Raw genomic sequence first — 21,670 nt, 5'->3', positions numbered from 1 at the left:
TTTTTTTACCAAACAGCAAACCATTGTTACCACATCCTCTGGCAAACAGGTTCTAGAGCTTATTCTATGAGAGAAAATAATATTTCCTCCTACATATTTTAAGTATTTGCATATAATTTCATTGCGTGTCCCCTGGTCTTTGTACTTTTTGGAACAGTGAAAAATCAATTCACTTTTACCCTTTCTACACCACTCAGGATTTTGCAGGCCTCAATCATATCCCCCCTCAGCTGTCTCTTTTCCGAGCTGAAGAGCCCTAATCTCTTTAGTCTTTCCTCATATGAAAGGAGTTCCATCCTCTTTATCATTTTGGTCATATCATTCTTTGCCCTCTCACCTGTTCAGCACTCTATCCTTCCCTTTTCTTTCATGTTAACTGTTCCAGTAACATTTCTCTACTGGAGTCTTTTGGGGAGCAGAGGTCTGACAGTCAGTTTTTTTGTATTTCCTTAGCGAATCATCAGTAATAAATGATAATTAGTTCAGTTGCCCTTTAGTGCAATGTATTTTCCCTCTTTCCCTTTGATGATATGAGATGGACTAACAAGCGAGGCTGGAGTAGAGAGTTCATTGCCAGAATTAATTCTGACTATGTGAGGACACAGATTGTACAACAGAAGTCATGGCTGCAAACGTGACCATATTGAGGTCAGAAAGGAAACTATGGGGGTCTTTTTACAAAGCATCACAAAGCCCCATGTGGGCTTACCAAACGCTAAATCGTGACTACCACTGGCCCTACGCAGCAACCGGTGGTAGTTCCGCCCCGAGCGAGCGCCATTTCCAGGAAAAAAGAAAACTCCCGGAAATGGCTTGTGCGGTGGTAACCTAGCAGTAATCGGTAATGGGTGGAGGTAAGGGCTCCCCACCACATGGCCAAGCTGTAAGAGTTCTCTTACCGCATGGCCATGTTTATCTGGGGGGGGTTTACCCACTATGGTAAAAAGGGCCCTGGCACATGGGAAAACACCCCCCACCCACTAGTACAGGATCCTTTTTCCCACAGCTTGGTAAAAGGACACCTATAAGAGCGGGTTATACATTATGGAGGCAGTCACCAAGCAAATGTATTTATTATTATTTTTTATTTAATTATATTCAGAATTGTCATAGGCACATAGGGTATTACACAAATTCAAATATCAACAGAATACAGAATCAATACAATTAACATAAAAAGGAAAGAGCTGGGAAATGGCAATACGTACTATATTAGTTAACAAGCTGATAGCTTTCATAACAGAGATCATATTCCAAAGGCTTAGGAGATTAAAAGCTCCATAGCCAGATGATAACTGCACCCTCTGCTTTAGAATGCTTCATAAATAAGTATATAAGTATTGCTATACTGGGACAGAACGAAGGTCCATCAAGCCCAGCATCCTGTTTCCAACAGTGGCCAATCCAGGTCACAAGTACCTGGCAAGATCCCAAAACAGTACAATACATTTTATGCTGCTTAACCTAGAAATAAGCAGTGGATTTTCCCCAAGTCCATCCTAATAATGGCTTATGGACTTTTCTTTTAGGAAGCTACCCAAACCTTTTTAAACCCCGTTAAGCTAACTGCTTTTACCATATTCTCTGGCAACAAATTCCAGAGTTTAATTACACATTGAATGAAGAAATATTTTCTCTGATTCGTTTTAAATTTACTACTTTGTAGCTTCATCGCTTGCCCCCTAGTCCTAGTATTTTTGGAAAGAGTAAACAAGTGATTCACGTCTACCCATTCCATTCCACTCATTATTTTATAGACCTCCGTCATATCTCCCCTTAGTAGTCTCTTCTCCAAGCTGAAGAGCCCTAGCCGCTTTAGCCTTTCCTCATAGGGAAGTCGTCCCATCCCCTTTATCATTGCCCTTCTCTGTACCTTTTCTAATTCCACTATATCTTTTTTGAGATGTGGTGACCAGAATTTAACACAATATTTGAGGTGTGTTCACACCATGGAGTGATACAAAGGCATTATAACGTCCTCATTTTGGTTTTCCATTCCTTTCCTAATGATACCTAAAGGTTTTGTGCTGCATGTAAATCTGCAGTAGGTAGGATGGATTGCACCAGATAACATCTGACATTTCTGCCCTTCTGAGGAGCCTAACATATTCCTTGAGTGAAACTGGCCAGTCTTTCCTCTAGTTAAAGCTGCCTTGTTCCTGATGAATTAAGGCACTGATCTACAATGTTCTTCTCCTGGGTATGGGCTATTATACTTATTTCTTTAGAAGTCCTTGTTGCTTAGATTAGTAGTTCTGGGGATAATCTTTGAACAACTTTGCATGATCACCACCTTGAGATAATTTGTAAAATAGCAGAGATAGAAATAAAAATTGGTAAAATAGCAGAGATAGAAATAAAAATTGGATTTAGTTTTTGTCTCTGACTTTTTTTCATCGCCTGCAGTATAAAGCACAGTACAATCTGAAGCAGCAGAAAAAAAAAAAAACAGACTCAAGCAGATCATCCTTTTACGGATACGGGGCTTGACTGGGCAGCTTCTTTCACCAGACCCACCCTATATAAGTAAATGAATCAAATATGCATCTGACCTGTGCTAGAGTAAAATAAGAGAACACAATATACTGACATCCTAAGCACAGAAAAGAACTCCGAAAAGCTGATGTCACCAGAAAAAGGTTACATGGGGTTCATGGATTTTTCAGTATCACCCCTCAAAATCCCTGATCTCTAAACTTATTTTATCAACTTCTTATTTCAAACCTTTAAAGTTTGTAGCTATCAGCAATACTAATTCCTTTTTCAGGGCCAGACTAAGGATATCTGACATCCTAGGTGAGCCTTCAGCCACGTGCCCCTCCCCCACCGAGAAATGGCTCAATGCCCTCCGCCACCATGTCCAGCCATCACCCTTTCCACACATTTCAGCCACTATGTTATCGAAAAGACAAATTGTCACTGAGCTATGGAAATCACTAGCTTTAAAGCTGTAAGAAGTAAATTTAAAAGCAACATCAGGAAATACTTGTTCACAGAAAGGCTGGTAGATGCCTGGTGGAAGTGATGGGTATAAAAATGATGACAGAATTCAAAAAGGTTTGGAATAAATGCAAAGGATCCCTATATAACAAACGGGTGGAATCAAAGCAAAACTTTAATGACTTTCACATTTCAAGAAAAGACATGAAAGAGGTATAACCTACATAAAACAGCAGGTACAATCCTAAACAAATGCACAGAGAGGTATAACCTCCACAGAGCAGTAGGTACAACCTTAAACAAAAGCTTAGAGGGGGTAACCTACATACTCTGCACACTCTGGCTAGTTACAGCTCTAGCCACCTTATTGGGCCATGCTAGTCTTTATCTTCAGCCTGTTACTATGTTAACGGATGCTGGTAGCCACATACCTTGGGCTGTGCTCGCCGAGGAAATGCCACTTTTGGATCAATCTGCAAGAAAAGGCACACAATAGAGAAATCACTGTTAAGATTATAAATTGTGCCTGGCCCTTGAAGATGCAGTCATTTGCACAGATGTCTACAACCCTGTGTGCAAAGCAAAAATGGTAGCCATGCAGATAATATTGTGAATTGCTTTCTTTGCAGGTACAATATCACCCTCCCATTATCCAAGTACTGAGCCAGAGTCAGCAGAATACAACACTGAGGAAGCATTAGCCAGATCCACAATCCACATCTAGCCTAGATGCCTTGAGATATCCCAGAATATTCAGTCAGGACACATCTTCTGGAGGAGTTAGACCTGCATACTACGGCTAATCTGTCCGGCGCTGTTATGTTTTCAAAATGGGAGCCAAGACTTCCCACAGTAGTCTTGTGGGTCTCAACAGTCTTGCAAGACTGCCACAGGGAGTCTCGGCAGCCATTTTGAAAACACGATGGTGCAATGCCAAGCAGAATAGTGGCAGCGGGCAAGAAAGAGTATTGTTCCCCGCACAGGCCACTAGACCATCAGGGCCCTTCAAGTTAGGACCAGGAAGGGCCCACTGATACTCAGGGGACTGTAGTGTGTGGCAACGGTGGGGTAGAGCCTCTACCCTCGGGCACTGTCCGGTTCCCAAGTGGTCAGTTCGCCCCGGCACTGCTCATTAGTTTTATAAGTCTTACATTATGGCCACATGGCCTTTATCTGCTGTTTCAAGGTTTTTGGCTATTTTGGTCATACAATACTGGATTCTCTATAGGTCACCCAAAGTTATGCATGCAAATCTTGGCACAGATCGTCGCATAAACTAATTAGCTAATTTGACGCTAACAATGAAAAATGAGTGTTAAGAAGCACTTACTTGGTAGTAATTAGGACTTATGCCCTACGCCCTATTCTATAACATATGTGCCTAAATTTCATAGTGTGCAATTCCAAAAGGGGTGTGGTCATAGGCGGGACATAAGCAAGAGCAAACCAAGGAGTGGGAATGACCAGAGTGATGAGTCAAGAAAAGCTGATTAGTCTTTATTGTATACATTCACTTGGAGTCAGCACAATCAAAGCAACAGACAAACATTCACTGAAGCGTGGACTCTACGCGGTCTTTGTTTCGGCCTATGCCTTCGTCAGGAGTTCAGGCATATAGCCAAAACTGGGAAAAAGCAGTGAATCTTGGCACAAAGCCAATAAAATTGTAGTGCCGTCCAAGTTTTGAGAACATCTATCTTCCAGGGCACACAGAGTGTTGGCGAAAAAACATGAGCATGAGCCGGTCAGGGGCATTCCCAGAAATTAGGCATGACGTTATAGCATAGGTGCAATTGCATGCCTAACTGCCATCAGAGAGGCGCGACCATGTATACCAGCCTTGGCAGGCGTAAATGCTCATGCCCGAAGGTAGGTGTGAAATGTGTGCTAAATAGTATTCTGTAAAACTAGTTCCGCACAGAGTTCAGAATACTAGCTTAGCAGGCATCATTTCTGCACCTATCTTTGGGTATCAGTTACAGATCTAGCCCTAAAAAGGCTTCTTTTGTATTCTAATCTACTCTTTACCTTTTTTTGTCATTTTTTAATGGGGGTATTATTCAGTCTGTGGCAGTAAGTGACTTGTAAGCTACTCATACCAGCAGGTAGAGAATGGCATGGGGACAGGAAGCCGCAGTACATCTGCGGTAAAACGAAAAAAATTGGCCCGTTTACCGCGGGTGCAGGAGCAAATTTTTTACCGCCCCACAGGAACAGTAAAAAGTTTTGCTTCCATGGTAACAAAAAAAACTGCAGGCGATCTCCACAGGCCTGCTCCGGGGCCTTCTCTGTGTCCAATCCTGCCTTCTAATACAACTTCTTGTTTAGCAAAAACAGGAAGTTGCATCTTGTGACCAATCAGAAGAGGCTGGGCAGGAGGTAGGGGGAAAGTCAAGCTTTTCTTTTTTCTGCTTTCTTCTTCTTTATTTGGAGACGGAGGGTGCTAAACCTGGGAGTGCTGCAGTGTGATGGAGGACGGGCGAGTGCTAGCACAGCCAAGGAGGTTGGCTTGAGCACAGCCTTACAAAAACACAGCATGCAGCTAAGATCCTGAAAGAGACAGAGAAGAAAATGGTGCTGAAGTGCAGTGAGAGCCGTAGCCTACACCTTAAATGTTTGGTTTCATCGCATTTGTACTTCTTTGTAGGTGAGCCCTTATGTGGTTGTGGCAGTTGACAAATTTGTTGGCTGAGAGATGATTGTTGACCAGGAAACTGGTACTTAAGCTTGAAATAATAATAATAAGTTTTCAAAAGGGAGAATAGGGGGTGTTGGGGATTCTGGGGACTGAGGCACTGCGTGAGCTGGAATAATCTTTTTTTTCCCGCCCAAAGACCACTACCAGGCCATGCCTTCTTCAGCTTCCAGCAGGCTTAGGGCTGTCTCTGGCCACGGGGCAGTTGTTCTAGTTGCACTCCCCTAACACCATCCCTGGCGTGTGTGATCTTTATATTTTCCACGATATAGGAGGAAATGCATCTTTCTATTTCTTTGGTGTTGCTCCTTGGGATTTTGGTTTAATTTATATTTAACAATTTTGGTCAGCTGTTATGTATTTGGCATTTGTGTTCTGTGTGTGTGACCGAGGTATTCTATTAGCATAAATTTCCTATGTAGCATTCTGTAGTAATTTGGGTGTTAAATTTTTCTGATAGTGGAGGGGATATTTGTGAGAGGAGACAGGGGTTTGGTTGATCCTTGTTCTGTATTGTTTGTGATTTAGAAAAGAACAGATGTACAGAATATTGGTTATTTTAATATGATTTAAATATAAAATCATAACTGTTCAAGACTTGTGCGTATAGGATCCAACAGAACTCGCAGGGACGAGGACAGAGTTTGCGGGGATGGGGCGGGGACAAACTTTGTACCCGCATCATTCTCTACCTGCAGGCTGAATTAACCCCAACTATTCAATGCTGGAGCACTGAATAGCCAGGTGTGTGTGGGAACCTGGAAGTTAACTGGGCACTTGCCAATATTTAGACCAGTACCCAGTAGCTCAGCGGATAAAGTTTGGTTAGAGCTGTTACTTAGCCTGTTAGCAGTTATTCAGTTCTCCAACCAGCTAAGTTGTCCTAGCTCCACCCCAAACCGTCTCTAACCTAGCCAGTTAGGGAATAGCCGATTAGCAGCGATATTCAATGGCATTACCTGGTTAAGTGCTGCTAAATATCAATGACCAGCCAGTTCAGTGGGGTTTAACACAGTGGTCAATATTTAAAGGGGTTTAACCGGTTAAACTCCTTTGAATACTGGCCCCCATCTTTTGTTTGAAATATGTTAATTGTTTTATTTCTATTCTACTATGTATGGATTTTTTTATGTTCTATGTTTGCTTTGCCAACAAAACAAAACAAAACAAAAAGAGAGAAAGCCAAACAGTCCCTCAATTATCAAAGTGTGAAAAGGAAAGGGTGGGAATGACCAATGCAGTAAGTCAGGTTAACAGGGCTAATCCTTACATATACTAGCATTTGACTGAAGACAGCACATAAAAGAGAAGTATTAAGCTTCACTCAGCAGTGAACTCAACACGGTCTGTATTTCAGCCTATGCCTTCATCAGGAGTCCAAAGCTAGGATCAATGTGAAATTGTGTGAAGAAAAGCAAGCAATGCTAGAGACTAATTCTGGAGTTATCAGCAATGCATGCATTGAGATATGTAGTTACATTGAAGACACGGGAAATGGCTTGCTTGTTTTTCTTCAGCACAATCTCACATTGATCCTAGCTTTGGATTTCTGATGAAGGCATAGGCCGAAACATGGACGGTGCTGAGTCCTCTGACAAGTGAAGCTTGTTGCTTCTCTTTTATGTACTGTCTTCAAGCAAATGCTGATATCTATATAAATAAAACCCACCTCGAACGTTCTGAAGCTCACTCCGTGGCAGTAAAGCACTGAACTCCTGCACTCTTGGTAGGACTCTTGTTAGGCTAGGGTATCAGGAACACTCACCCTTACTCATAGCTCCGCCCTCAGCCACGCCCCATCTGTACATAAAACGCACCCTCAACGTTCTAAGGCACACTTTGTGGCTTCAGGGTTCGTAAGTTCGAAGCTCTGTAACCACTTTTAAAGTGCCCCGCCCTCACGTCAAAACGCGGTGACGTCGTGCCTGCCCACAGTCAGCTTCACAACGTTCAGGTCGTCTCCTACACAGACTACAACGCACTGACGTCTGTCACAGCTGATTCCAAAGGTTTCCCTACTCCTCTTCCTGTCTCGACATCAGCTGTCACTGCACCGGAGCAAGTGTCAGGGAGCCGCCAAACACAGACACACACACCCCCCACTAGCCACATCAACACACCAAACTCCCCACCCTACGAACATCCACATCCCCTGTCCCCTCACGGCCCTGCCACTGACTTCCTGGCTGACACTTGCCTCCATTTTCAAAACCTCCGCCCTGCATGTTACGGCCTCCTGTACCCCCCTTCCGCGACCCTGTCCAACAGTTATCTTCCATAGCCCACCCTGCACCCTGTGCCATACACCTTTCACCTATACCCGTCAATAACGGACAACTCCCCGCCCTCAGCTCCATTCCTGACTCTAAAGATAGCCAATAAGAACGGACCTCTTCAACTCTAGGCCACTCCCCAGTCCTCGCATCAGCCAATAACAGTGCAGCTCCGCCTCAATTTCTTTTATCAGCCAATAACAGTAACGTTTTTAAACACCCCTCTACCTATGTTCCTTTTACATCATTCTAGAACAGAGCCTGCCAGTTCCCTCCCGCTCCGCTATTGAAGTTGTGGAGCGAGGCTTCTCTCTGGCGACGAGGTGGGCGCGTTGCAGCTTTACATGGTGCAGCTCCGGTAAGGGGGTTTGACTGAGCTCTGCACCGGTTGCCACTTATTTTCCTATTGCTTTATGGAAGTCCTTCCGGTTTTGGAGAGGGGGGGGGGAGGCGCGATGGCACCCTGTCGGGGGGGGGGGGGAGAGAGATCAGCGGTTGCGACTTTGGCAGGGGCGTGGCGGTAGGTGTCGGACCTCAGACTACTGAGGTGTAAGGGGTCCTCAGGCCACAGGGGAGGGGGTCCTCACACCACACAGGAGGGGGAAAATAAACATGAGAGGGAGGGGGCATAGGGAGGATGAGGTACAGAACGGGTCTTCATACCACAGATGGGGGGGGAGGGGGTCCTGAGAGCAAAGACGAAGGGCGGATCAAGACACCTGACAGGAGGGGTGGAGGGAGACCTGTGAGGAGGGCGGGAGACACACCACACAGCACGGGGGAGGGGTCCTGCGACCACACAGCGGAAGAGGCAGGGGGAGCGGGTCTACCCAACACAGAGAGGCAGGGGGGAGGTATCTCTGTCACACACACAATCTCACTCACTCACAGTCAGTGTCTCTCTCACTCTCATACACTGTCTACAACACACGCTATGTCTCACACTGTATCACATTCACTCTCTCTGTCACACAGTCACTCTCAAACACTCTCAATCTCATACACTCGATCTCACAGACAGTATGTGTATCGTACACATACTCTCTCACACTCTGTCTCACACACATAGTCTCTCAAACACTGTATCTGTGTGAAACACTCTCTCACACTCACTGTGCCTCACATACGCACTCGCACACACTCTCAATATCACACACACATACTCTGTAACAGACACACTCTCATTCACACAGACACTCTAACACACACTCTATGAAACATACACACTCCCAGGAAAACCTTGCTAGCGCCCGTTTCATTTGTGTCAGAAACGGGCCTTTTTTACTAGTATGTATATATATATATATATATATATATATATATATATATATATATATATATATATATATATATATATATAAAGTCTATTTGAATAAATAAAGATTCAGCAGTGAAATCTTCAACTATCTGCGCATGAGAAAAGCAGGACAGGCTGAGACTGTAGTATTTCAGGCGGTGACTAAAAGTTCTCTATCTTAAAGATAAACTCTCCGCCATCTTCAGGGCACTAGGACATTGTGAATACAGAGCTTTTCAGCCTTAAGATCTTAAACTGGGAGTCTCCCTTTGCGACACTGGATACTGTTCTTTATGCCCAAGGGAGAACCCTAAAGGTGATCTGGAGACCAGTACCTTGCCGTGGGCGGCCAAATCAGTATAATCGAAAGCCGATTTTGGTCGTCTTCAACTGCACTCCGTCGCGAGAATGAATAAAGTTGACGGGGGGGGGGGGGGGTCGGAGGCGTGGTGAAGGCGGGACTGGGGCGTGGTTATCGGCCGAGCAGAGATGGGCGCGCTCGGCCGATAATGGAAAAAAGAAAGGCGTTTTTAGCGAGAATTTAGGACAATTTTTTTGGAACCCTTTTTTCTCACGAACAGGTCCTAAAAAGTGCCCTAAATGACCAGATGACCACCGGAGGGAATCAGGAATCACCTCCCCTGACTCCCCCAGTGGTCACTAACCCCCTCCCACCAAAAAAAACCCACTTGCAAACACCTTATTTACCAGCCTCTATGCCACCCTCAAATTCCGTACCCACCTCCATGACAGCAGAATGTGTTCGATCCTCTCACAGCCTTTCCCTGGGTCAGATGTGGCTCTCGGGTGCACTGCAGGGTCACATCAGCATTGCATTATGGTGGGTGTAGGGTATTGGGCTCTGTGATTTCACTAGCTTGTGTTACAGTCTCACGATGTTGTTAGTTGGTAGGCTCTTCTCCCATGGTGCTTTTCCATCTGCTTACTGGGTCAGAGTGTGCCCTGTTTTGTTTCCGATAGTCCACGAGGTAGTGGCCATTTTTGTAAGTCCGTTTTAGATCCCTTTCGTGTGTTAGCCACGTTACAGAACTTAGTTCTTACCCTGAATGTTGCTGAAAGAGGGCATTGTACACCATTCTGCCAGCTCTGACCTACTGCTAATCTCAGTACCAGCGAGACTCGTTGCCAGTGGGGCACAACCTCTGATCTGCAGTTAACTGTGAGTAAACGTGGTTACTGAAATAAAGGACGTTTTCAGCGAGATTAATCTTACGGTGTGAACTGCTGTGCCAAGGTTATACAGCAGAAACAAGTCCTGTCCCTGGAGCAGTTTTAGTGGGTAATGCAGTGCACTTCAGGCAGGCGGACCCAGGCCCATCCCCCCCTACCTGTACCACTTGTAGTGGTAAATGGGAGCCCTCTAACCCCCCCCCCAAAAAAAAACCCACTGTACCCACATGTAGGTGCCCCCCTTCACCATTAAGTGCTATGGTAATGGTGTTGAGTTGTGGGGAGTGGGTTTGGGGGGGGGATTTGGGGGTCTCAGCACCCAAGGTAAAGGAGCTATGCACCTGGGAGGTAATTTAATGTTTTGTCCTATTTTTTAAAAGTGCCCCCTAGGGTGCCCGGTTGGTGTCCTGGCATGTAAGGGGGACCAGTGCACTACGAATCCTGGCCCCTCCCACGACCCAAAGCCTTGGATTTAGTCGTTTTTGAGCTGGGATGCTTCGGTTTCGATTATCGCTGAAAAACGAAAATGCCCAGCTCAAACAAACGCCCACATCCAATGCATTTGCCTGGCACAAACCGTATTTGCGAAACTAAAGATAAACGTCCATCTTTTTCGAAAATACGATTCGCCCCACCCCTTCACGGACCCATTCTCGGGGATGGACGTTCTTACACATGGGTGTTTGCGTTCGATTATGCCCCTCCATATCACCTAATTCTAAAAAAGGTTGAAGCGGTTCACAAAAAAACAAAAATGTAAAAGTCAGAAAAGGAACACCATCAATTTAAAAGAAAAGATAAAGAGAACTATGCACAAAAACAGTAGTGGTCCTTGGTCACCTGTTAAACAGTTTACACTCTTTCTGGGATCAATTCTTTATCCCGCAGGGCGGAGGGGGCTGGGGATTTGGGGGGCATATATTAGAGGTGGGGGGGGGGTTATGTTAAAGAAATATACAGGTATGCTATATGTGTTTATCTCATTGGTAGTTCTAATTTGTATTGTGGTGTTGTATTGTGGTGGTACATTTGCTTGCTGTTGAGTGCCCACCCCTCATTTTCTTTCTTCAATAAAGCATAAAAGATTTAAAATTTAAAAAAAAAAAAAGGTAATTCAAATCAGATCATATCACAAGAGCCTTTTTTAAAACAATAGTAATATACTAAATGAACTCTCACACAACTATTCCTCTGGTCTTAGTAATAATTTATAGTTAGATAATTTTCTTCACATTGCAAATATGTCTGGGAAAGATTGATTTCAAAGTTATTTAAAAAAGGGTGTTAATGTTGTCTAAAACTTATGCCGCCCTAGGCCAAGATGTATTATTTATCACAAAAGGCCTTGGTCTTCACTCTCAGTTCTCAAGGGCCACCAATGGGTCAGGTTATCCCTAATGAATATGTATCTAAATACTACAAGTAACTACTAAAAATGTTTTATCAAGTACTATTTATTTTACAAATCTTTATTCATTACGTTTCAAAAAAAACCTAATATGCAATGTATTCTTTTAAAACATCATCTCTCATCTCACATTACTCAGGTTTTCAGGTTATCCCTAATGAATATGCATGAGAAAGAGTTGCATACGATGGAAATAGTAGGCAAGCAAACCTCTGTCATGCATATTCATTAGGGATAACCTGAAAACCTGGCCCACTGTCGGCTCTTGAGAACTGAGCATGAAGACCAAGGCCAACAAGTTTCTACACTGGTTTCCTTTGATAAAATGGTGACTAAGAGTAGGGGAAAGGGAAATGGGACTTGATATACCGCCTTTCTGAGGTTTTTGCAACTACATTCAAAGCGGTTTACATATATTCAGGTACTTATTTTGTACCAGGGGCAACATCCTTCCTGACTCCATTACATTTGCAGTCACTGCCAGACAAAGCTGCTCTTAGCACCCAGTCCAGATTGTGTCTTCAGTTTATTCATTCATTTACTAAACCAACTTTAATCCAAAGGCTTCAGAATGGCTTAAAGATGAAAAGAAAGTACATAAATATATAAAAAATGGGAAAAATAAACCCGCTAATATATATACATAGATACAAAATTCTGAATTCTATGAAACGATTTTGGACCAAGTGATTAAAGGATTTGGATGTTGCTAGAACAGCTTGGTTCCACTAGAAACCAGTTTTGTTAGATCTCAATCTGGAGGCACATTTTTATTTAAACAACTCTGGTAAGGGCTAAATACTCTGTGAACAAAAAGTATCTTTTTTTCTACAATGCAGACCATCTTGGTTCTCACAGGGACAGTATCTGTCATCTCTCTACAGGATAAGGTTTCAGACTCCTTTCTTTCTTTGCTACTTTGTATTCTCAGGTATTGATATGATGAGTTAAACTGATAGATGGTGCTTAGCACTGGGATCCCAGCCAGCCTGCTGGTTTAAAAAGATGTGTTCCTTCTTAAGAGAGCTGAGAAGAATTATTATCAGCCCCTTTTCCCTATTTGGTTTCCCCTCCTTTTGTAAGCTTATTTGTTTATACTGAAAGATTACAATGTATAGGATTAGAATTATTTATTAGTTATTTTCCTTTAAGTTTATGAACAAAATATATGTAACAATTAAAGTTAAAAGAAGTGCACCAGATTTTTATAAACAGAGCTGTAAGAAGAAACCATATCCTGTTTCATGAGAGACATGACCTTCCTTAACCCTTTCAGGTACACTCTAGATTTTTACGCTGCTACAGGAACCTGCAGCCAGCATATGCCTGTGATTTTCCAAGAGCCCTCATACAGTATATATAGAAGCCCAGTGACCACACCAGTCTGACTCTTTGGGGTATGTCTACTAAAAGGGTGCTAAGCCCTAACATATGCTTAGCGCACATGAAAATGATAACCGCAGAGTGTGTTAAAGCATTTTGTGGTGAGTAACCTTTTCGCATACACTACGCACATGTTATTTATTTTGTTGTATTTATTTTTTGGAGGGGGTATGTCAGGCGGAAAATGAGAATGGACGCGTTATACAAGCCAGCGCATCAACATTAAGTGCTCATGCAATTTTTTTTTTTTTTTTTTTGGGGGGGGGGGGGGGTTACATGAATTAATATGAATATTTGCATACAATCTGAAAAAGAATTACTTGAAGATGGCCTGTTTCCTGAAAAGTCCCATGTTAGCAGGTGCTAAGCCCATTTCCTAGTGTGCTTTAGCAGACATATCCCTTTGTGTAGACACTTAACCAACTCTGAATCTATTCCATCCTACTGCTGCTCTGCCTAGGACGGCATTCTCAGATTTTACCTACTCTGCCCTCCCCACTTCTTTAAAATAACCATTAAACCTTTTGAGGGGGAAAAAAACATCCACTTTTCAGTAGATCTCAACTCCCACAAAGAGTACAGGGACTGGAAAAAAAGAAGACTAATTAAAACAATCCATGTTTGAAAGATCAGTGTGTCATTAAGGCAATGCCAAAACTATGTTCTAAGGCATGATGAACTAACCTAGACTTAGGGAAAATCCACTGCTTATTTCTAGGATAAGCAGCATAAAATGTATTGTACTTTTTGGGGATCTTGCCAGGTACTTGTGACCTGGATTGGCCACTGTTGGAAACAGGATTGTGGGCTTCATGGACTTTCAGTCTGTCCCAGTATGGCAATGCTTATGTACTTATGACCTGGTAATTATTCTAATCCTGAGCCACCGAGTAGCCAGTCCCGCTTCTGCACCCTAGGCTACAGAGCACAGAGAGCAACTTCACAAGCCAAACCAGAAATAGCTACGAGGGGATGAACACAGAAAGGGAAGAGTTCAGATAAAATATAAAAACTGCATCTTATCTTCTTGTTTTATCAACATCACTACCCCGTTCCTTGCTCTGGCTTGTCACCAGCACAGCACACTAACTTGATAACCCACCCAATACCCACTTCACTACCATAACTGACATAAGTCATCCCATCACACTGCTGACACACAATCCAATAAAGAGCAATACTAATGCTAAACCCTGGGATATGATACAATGATAAAGACTGAACATATAATCATTGTATCATTCACGTTCAATAATCAGGCAGGTTAAAATACTTATGATGCATTAAAGACATTGTATGTAATATCTATTACTCAGAATCATTTATGCCTGTGGAATTCACTTCCAGTCCACAGGAGTTTTCAGGATACCCCTAATGAATATACATGAGAGAGATCTGCATGGTTACTATCGCCAAAGCTAACTCATACAAATTAATTAGGAGTATCCTTAAAACATGATCTGTTTGTGGTCCTCAAGGACAGTCATTGAATAAAATTGACCACATTCTGTTCCTATTTTCTTCTTAATCATTGAAGGTCCTCACCGTCTTGGAATCCAACTCATGTCTGGATTGGGCCAGAACTTTGTCCACACCAGCTTGGTCCATGAAGGTGATGAATCCAAACCCCCTGATATCCAGTTCCAGTGGAGAGGAGGAAAGAGGGGTGGGGGGAATTAAAAGAAAGAGCGTAGGTTAAAACTAGAAACAAAGCAGCACCAAAGCTCTGAACTAATGCTAAAGGAGTAGTTTAGTGGTTGGAGCAGAAGGCTAAGAGGCAGGGAACTCCCATTCGCATGCCTTGTAAGCTTGACAAGTCAATTCACCCTCCATTCCCTCAGATACTACTTGGATTGTAAGCTCTCTGGGGCAGGGCAATATCTACAATATCTGAATTGTAACTCACCTTGAAAGTGGATTTGGAAAGCCAAGTATTTAAGTCTAAAATTCATATCCTCTGCCTTACCTAGATCTCTTGGTGAGTGGATCCCGCATCACCAGGCACTCCTTCACTTCTCCAAACTGACTGAAGTATTCCCGGAGACCCTCTGCAACCAGGAAACAGCCCTAAGTACTGATTAAAACTCAATGTCTACTGACTACACTTACTAATCCATGATATTCACAGGACAGTCAATATTCAGCAAGTGGCAGTCAGCATTTCTTTTTAAATGACGACTATTGTGGGCAGAATTAGGTCCTGGTATTCAATGCTGGGCCATGTTCAGACACTGACATTGAATATCTGGGGCCACGCCAGCATTTGCTAGCCAACAGAACAAGATACTTATGCGCACCCCAGCTGAATATCGTTGAAGATCTACAAAAGGGGAAAAGGGTGCCATCACCCATTCTGAGTCCCCCCTACCTCCCCCCCAAAGACAACAAGCCCTTGACCAGGTCCCTCTTTCCCCCACCCCCTGTAGGTCCCCCCAGGCCTACCTTTTCTAGACCTGGTGGTCTAGAGGGTCTTAAGGGCAGGAGTGATGACCACTTGCACCTGCCCATTGCAGTTCAAACCTCAAAATGGCCACCAAAACCTCTAGCAGCACCACAAAGCTGCTGCTAGAGGTCACAGCAGCCATTTTGAGACTGGGACCGCAGCAGGCAGGAGAAATGAGCATCATTTAAAAAGGCATGGGATGAAGGGGGAACTATCCTACATTGTGGGGTTGACGTTGAGAGAGAAAGGGGATGGGGGGGTGGTTTGGGGAATGGTTGGCATGTTGAATTATGATGTTGAATGTTGATTGAAATTCTTCAATAAAGTTCAGAAAATTGGGGGAAAAAAGGCGTTGGATGAACACAGAGGATTTCTATGTATTTATTTATTGCATTTGTATGCCACATTTTCCCACCTATTTGTAGATTCAATGTGGCTTACATGGTTCCAGAGATATGGGAGCATATTCTGCAGTAAATGGATTCAGAGAGCATAGTGAAGTTGAATAAAGCATTTTAGGTATAACCCTGTACCAATTGCACAGGGTTAGGATAGGGTGGTGGAAGGTTTGTACTTTTGTCCATTATCGTGATTAATTAGATCATGATTATGGAGGTATAGGCAATTAAGTTGGTTCTGTAGGGCTGGAATTCCTGAAAAGGTGGGTCTTCAAATTTTTCGGGAAGTTTAGGTAATTGTCCATGAATTTCAGGTCTTTTGGCAATTTGTTCGATAGCTGGGTGCATATATAGGAGAAGCTGGAGGAGTATATTGATTTCTATTTCAGACCTTTACAATTTGGGAAGTGAAGGGTGAGGTATGATCTCGCTGTTTTAACTGTGTTTCTAATACGTAAATCGATCAAGGGCTGGGCTGTGGATTATATTGTGTGTCAAAGTAGAGATCTTGAAGGCAATACAAGCTTTGATTGGTAGCCAGTGTAGTTTTTGAAGGAGGGGTTTCGCACTTTCATATCATGTTTTTCCGTAGGTGACCGGCTGCTGTATTCTGTGCAGTTTGCAGAAAAGAAATGATATGAGAAACAAAACTTAAAGGGTTGCATATGTTTTTGCATGTCAAATGCTTAGATGGCGACTCTGGTGCATCAACTAAGGCCAGTGCTGGGCTGGCTTGTACAGTCTGTCCCGCATATGGTGATCCAGTTTAGGGTAGACTGGAGAGAGCTTTGACAGAAACGCCAGTGGTTTGGAACATGAGGACAATGCCGGGAAGACTTTTACGGTCTTTGTCCCACAAATCCGAATTTGAATACGCTGGAGTGGGCTTTGATAACAACTCCAGTAGTTGGAACACAAGGACAGAGCCAGGTGGACTTCTATGGTCTATGTACCAGAAACACCAAAGAAAGACCATAATCAAGTAAATAATATCACATTCATTGTTGATTTAAATCTTGACTTGATAATGAATGTGACTGTTGGACAGACTGGATGGACCATTCAGGTCTTTAGCTGCCATCACTTACTATGTTGCTATGTCACTCCTGACCTTTTGACCCCCTAGATCACCAGGGCTAGAAAGGTTAGGCCTGGGGGGCCTACAGGGGGTGGGGGGTGAGAGAGGGGACACCAGGAATCCCTCAGGCCGCTATCTGGGTATTAACTGAGCGCTGGCCGATATTCAGACTGGTGTCGACTTAACTCCACGAATAAAGTTAGGAAATCCTTTTTGCTGTCCTAACTTACTTAACTGGTTAGTGGTCTGAAATTTGTGGCTTACCAGTTAAGTACCAGCTCCACCCAAGTTCCGCCCATGGACTGCCCCTGCACTAACCGGACAGTGGAAGGGTAATTAGTGTTGATATTCAGTGACATTATCCAGTTAAGTGCCACTGAAAATCAGCAGATAGCCCCATACAAGCTATTTAACCAGTAGGAGCCTCTCTTGCCCAGTTAAATTAACAATACAAATCATGTTACATTCCTCTGTACGTATACAAACCCACATCTTGGGAGACTAGTGTGAATTATTATAAGAAAAATAATAAATGAAGCAAACAAGGAGAAGCAACCCCAGCCCTAATTAATGTACCTCTAAAAATGGTATAACCTATCCTATTTACTTAACAAAGGAAAAACAAATCACAATCACCAGGAGTGCTCTGTAAGACTTTTTTTTTAATGGATAGAGTTGATAGAGGCATAGTTCTACCCCTAAACAGAAACCACTTCTTAATATATTTATATGAACTTTCCCCCAAGTCCTTTTAAGAGCACTGCCAAACTGATGAACCAGCCCATGCCCCAACCATCTTTCTTTTCTCAAACCTATACCTAATAAAAGAGACACTCAAAGGAGTAAGAGTCTAGGAGACAAAAGTAAGATTTTGGAGTTGGAGCCCCTCTCAGTCACAGGAGCCATCTCTGTGGGTGCTCGAGCACCCCCACTATGGAGCAAACTCCTTGACAGTGTCCAGTAATTTCAATTCAGTTTAGCACCTCTAATCACTTTGCAAGTTGGCTCCTATGCTCCCAGCAACACAGAAAGGATGTGAAAGGAGTACCCAAGAGTCAATAATGTTTCTTAAAGGAATGGAAAGAGGAGTGTATCTCTTCCACTAGAGATATAGAGAAGGTGAAGAGAACAGGAACCCTAAGGGGACTGGACTAAAAGGGGCTCCCAAATGGTAAAGACCAAAAAAAAAAATCTGTATAAAAATATTTGTGTGACTAGAACACCTCACAACATCCTCCAAAGTGTCCTTGGAAGCCTAGTTCACTTTAATCTTCTATAGAAAACCCCAAAGGGTCAAAAGCAGCATGGCATCCTGGCGCCTCCACGGACTGCAAAATCCTGCCCTATGCCCCACAGGAGTTTAGCAAATCCAAACAATCACATTATCCACTAAAGCTCCAGAGGGCAAGAGTGGCATCCCTGACAGTCCCCACAGGGCCCCACATCATCCTAAGAAGCCCAACAAAGTTCCAAAGAGCTCCAAGCATCCCTGGGAGCTCTACAAGATGACACAGGGTCTACCACATGAACTGAACAAAAAAAAAAAAGTAACAAAAGTAATTTTCCAGATGGAACCCTGGAAATGTCTGTGACAAATTCATTCACTTTACTGTCCCAAGAGAACATTAGTTACATATCTCCTCTATCCCTCTACCCACTAATAGATCCCTAAACACATCAGCTTTCCAGTTCCCTCTCTAAAAACATGTTCCACTAATCCCACCTCCAAACCCCTTCTCCATCAATTGTATTCGCAACACAAATGATCCCACACCATAAACCAGCATATTACGACCCAAAACAGCTTTGCACTTCTTGTCCCCATCCCCCCAAAGCATGTCTCTGCTCTCTGCATGCCTGTGCCTCTAGCCAGGTACTCACCCTGGGTTGTTTGCCAGCTCAGTCCTCCGATGAACATTTTGCTGTCCGATAGAAAAGTAAATGGAAGAAAGTGAGAATCAAAAACAGCTAAGGAGCAGCCAGCAGGGACGAAAGAGTGCAGGATAGGAGACAAAGCGTGTCTCGAGTGTATGGGGGAGGGGGGCTTTTCCTAGAGATGCGAGCAGTATGTAGATAATCTCTGCTCCTTGGGGTGCTGTGGGAATGTATGCGGGTTCTCTACCCAGCAAGGGAGTGCGTGCATTTATCCCTAGCAATGTACACACTTTTACTGTAAGGTGTATAGAGGCTTACTCCCTTGGGATCTGATTGAGGGGGGGGAGGGGGAGAGAACTTTGCAAGGGTATGTGGTCGGGGGTCTCTCACTAGATATGTGAAGTCTGACCCTAGTTAACTAGAGTGTGTCCCAGGAGTAAGGAGAATTGCTTGTCATGGATGTATGGACGAGGTTTCTTTAGGAGATAGGTATGGATGGGGGTGAGGGGGGGGGGCGGCCGGAATCCACTTGTCAAGGGATATGTGTGCATCTCTTTCTTTTGAAGTATCAAGGGCACAGGCAGAGCTTCTTGTGCCGATCGGCCATACCTGCAGCCCGGCGTGTGTCCGCTTACCAGGGATCGTGCGCCGAGTCCGGGGATAAGAGTCCGGCCTGAGGCGCCTCTGTCTCCATTCGGACTCTGCTGTGGCTCGGCGGCGCTCAGAGGGCGAAGTGAGGAGGAGGAGGAGGAGGCAGCGCGGCGAGGATCCCTGCCCACTCCTCCTGTCCCGTCCAACTCTCCTCCCACTGTCCCGACCCTCTCTCCACTCCCATAGAGGTCTGTCCCACCTTCCCCCGCCCTCTCCCCACACCCATAGGGGCTAGTTCAACCGTCCCTGCTCTCCCCACTGGTCCCATTCTCTCCCGCCCTCACAGGATTGTCCCCTTCAACTCCCCTCAGACCCTCCTCTCCTCATTCCCATAGGAGCTAGTCCCGTCCTCCCCCCACCCTTCCAACTACTCTCTAACATATCCCCACCCTCTGACACTGTCTCCAACTCTCCACCTCCTCAGGGGTTAGGCCCATCCTCCCCACTCCCACTGGGATTGTCCCTTCCAATGCCTCTCTGTCCCACGACCTCCCACAGAGACAAGTCCCATCCTCTGATACATTACTCTCCTGACCCCCACAGGTCAGTCCCACCCTCTGACCCTCCCCTGACCCTATCTCCACCCACACAGGGCTTGTGAACTCTAACTCCCCTCCTACCCACCCCACAGGGGCCAGTCCCACCCTGACACTTTCCCAACATCGATAGAGGCTAACCCCATCTTCCCCTGTCCTCTCCCACCCCCTCAGGGGCTCTTCACATCCAACTCACCCCCACAGAGGCCAGTCTGATCTTCTCACCCTCTCCCCACCTGCACAGGGGCCAGCCTCATCCTACCCTGCCCTCTCCCAACCCCCTCAGTATCTTGTCCCATCCAACTCACCTTCCACTGAACCCCTCAGGGGCCAGTCCAATCCTCTGACCCTCTCCCCACTTCCACAGGGGCCAGTCTAATCCCCTCCCCTTAGCCATCTTCCTATCCACACATTAGCCAGGCCTATTCTCCCATTCAAAGTATCTCCCCATCCCTTCTCCAGTCCCATCCTACTCCCTTACCATCCCACCCCCTTTCCCACCGGGATCTGTCTCCTCATCTTGTCCTATCAAACTCCCTCCCACCCCCAATAGGTTAGCCACATGGTTCTTTCCTATCCCCAACCCTTTCCCCACTCCCACAGGGGCTTGCCCCCTTCACCTGTCCTGTTCAACTCCCCTCCCACACATACCCAAGCCCTCTCCCCGCCTTCACAGATACCTGCCGTTCTCCTATCCCATCCAACTCCTCTCCCTACCTCCACAGGGGCAGGCCCCATTTCCTTCTCTCCCCTACAGGGGCCTACCCCATTTTCCTCCCAATTCTCTGCACACCCCTACAAAGGCTTGCCCTCTTTTGTTCTCTTATTCAATTCCCTCCCCACAGGGGCCTGCACCATCCTTATAGCCCACCCTCCTTCCCTCTCCATGGGACTTCTCATCCCCTAAGAGCCCTTCCCATCTTATCCCATACTTCTTCCCACCCCTTCCTCTCCCATTCAATCTGTTCTGTCCTTCTATCCACTTCCTCACACATATAATCCATCCTATCCTCCTATCTAACCCTTCTTCCTGCTCCCCCTGGGACTATCCTATCCTTGTATCTCATTCTCTCTCCTATGCCCAGACCTGTATCATGTTTCTGTCTGCCCCTTCCATCACAATTTCCTCCCTGCACTGGCCTATCTCCCCGCAGATATACCCCATCCTCCCTGCCCTACTTATTCCCTGTCAGGCCTGCCTTCTCTGGCTGTCCATGCCCTCTTCCCAGCTTTGTCCAGAGACTTGTCCTGTCCCTTCCACCTCTGGGCCTTTCCCACCTTCCTATGATCTTCTTCCACCTCATTTCATCCCATCTTTTCTATCCAACTCTCCCAGGTCTGCACCATCCTTCTATTTCATCTTTCTCCTTTCCCCTCCCTCCCCCAGGCCTGCCTCATCCTTCAGTTGCAGCTTCCCTTCAGCTCCCCCTATATGTCCCGTTTGCCCTGGGCTTGTCCCATCCTCCTATCACAAACCTCTTTCCTTCAACCCTATCACTTCT

The 21,670-nt window shown here is 44.9% G+C and overlaps 1 protein-coding gene across 1 annotated transcript in view; it reads right to left on the bottom strand.

Moving 5' to 3' along the window:
* The window catches only part of MSI1 (musashi RNA binding protein 1), a 91,314-nt gene extending 71,622 nt beyond the window's left edge, over positions 1–19,692 (bottom strand). The window contains exons 1-5 of the mRNA XM_030219842.1: positions 19,617–19,692; positions 18,988–19,028; positions 15,154–15,235; positions 14,733–14,817; positions 3,372–3,413 (exon numbers count right to left, since the gene is read on the bottom strand). Coding sequence (XP_030075702.1) covers positions 3,372–3,413; positions 14,733–14,817; positions 15,154–15,235; positions 18,988–19,028; positions 19,617–19,675 — 309 coding nt within the window. The 5' untranslated portion in view covers positions 19,676–19,692. The remainder of the gene's footprint in view (positions 1–3,371; positions 3,414–14,732; positions 14,818–15,153; positions 15,236–18,987; positions 19,029–19,616) is intronic.
* Between the last annotated feature and the right edge of the window lie 1,978 nt (positions 19,693–21,670).

This window comes from Microcaecilia unicolor, chromosome 11 (assembly GCF_901765095.1).
Source record: "Microcaecilia unicolor chromosome 11, aMicUni1.1, whole genome shotgun sequence".
NCBI classification, from domain to species: Eukaryota; Metazoa; Chordata; class Amphibia; order Gymnophiona; family Siphonopidae; genus Microcaecilia; species Microcaecilia unicolor.
Note: the sequence above shows the minus strand (reverse complement) of the source record. Positions and strands in the feature narration are given on the sequence as shown.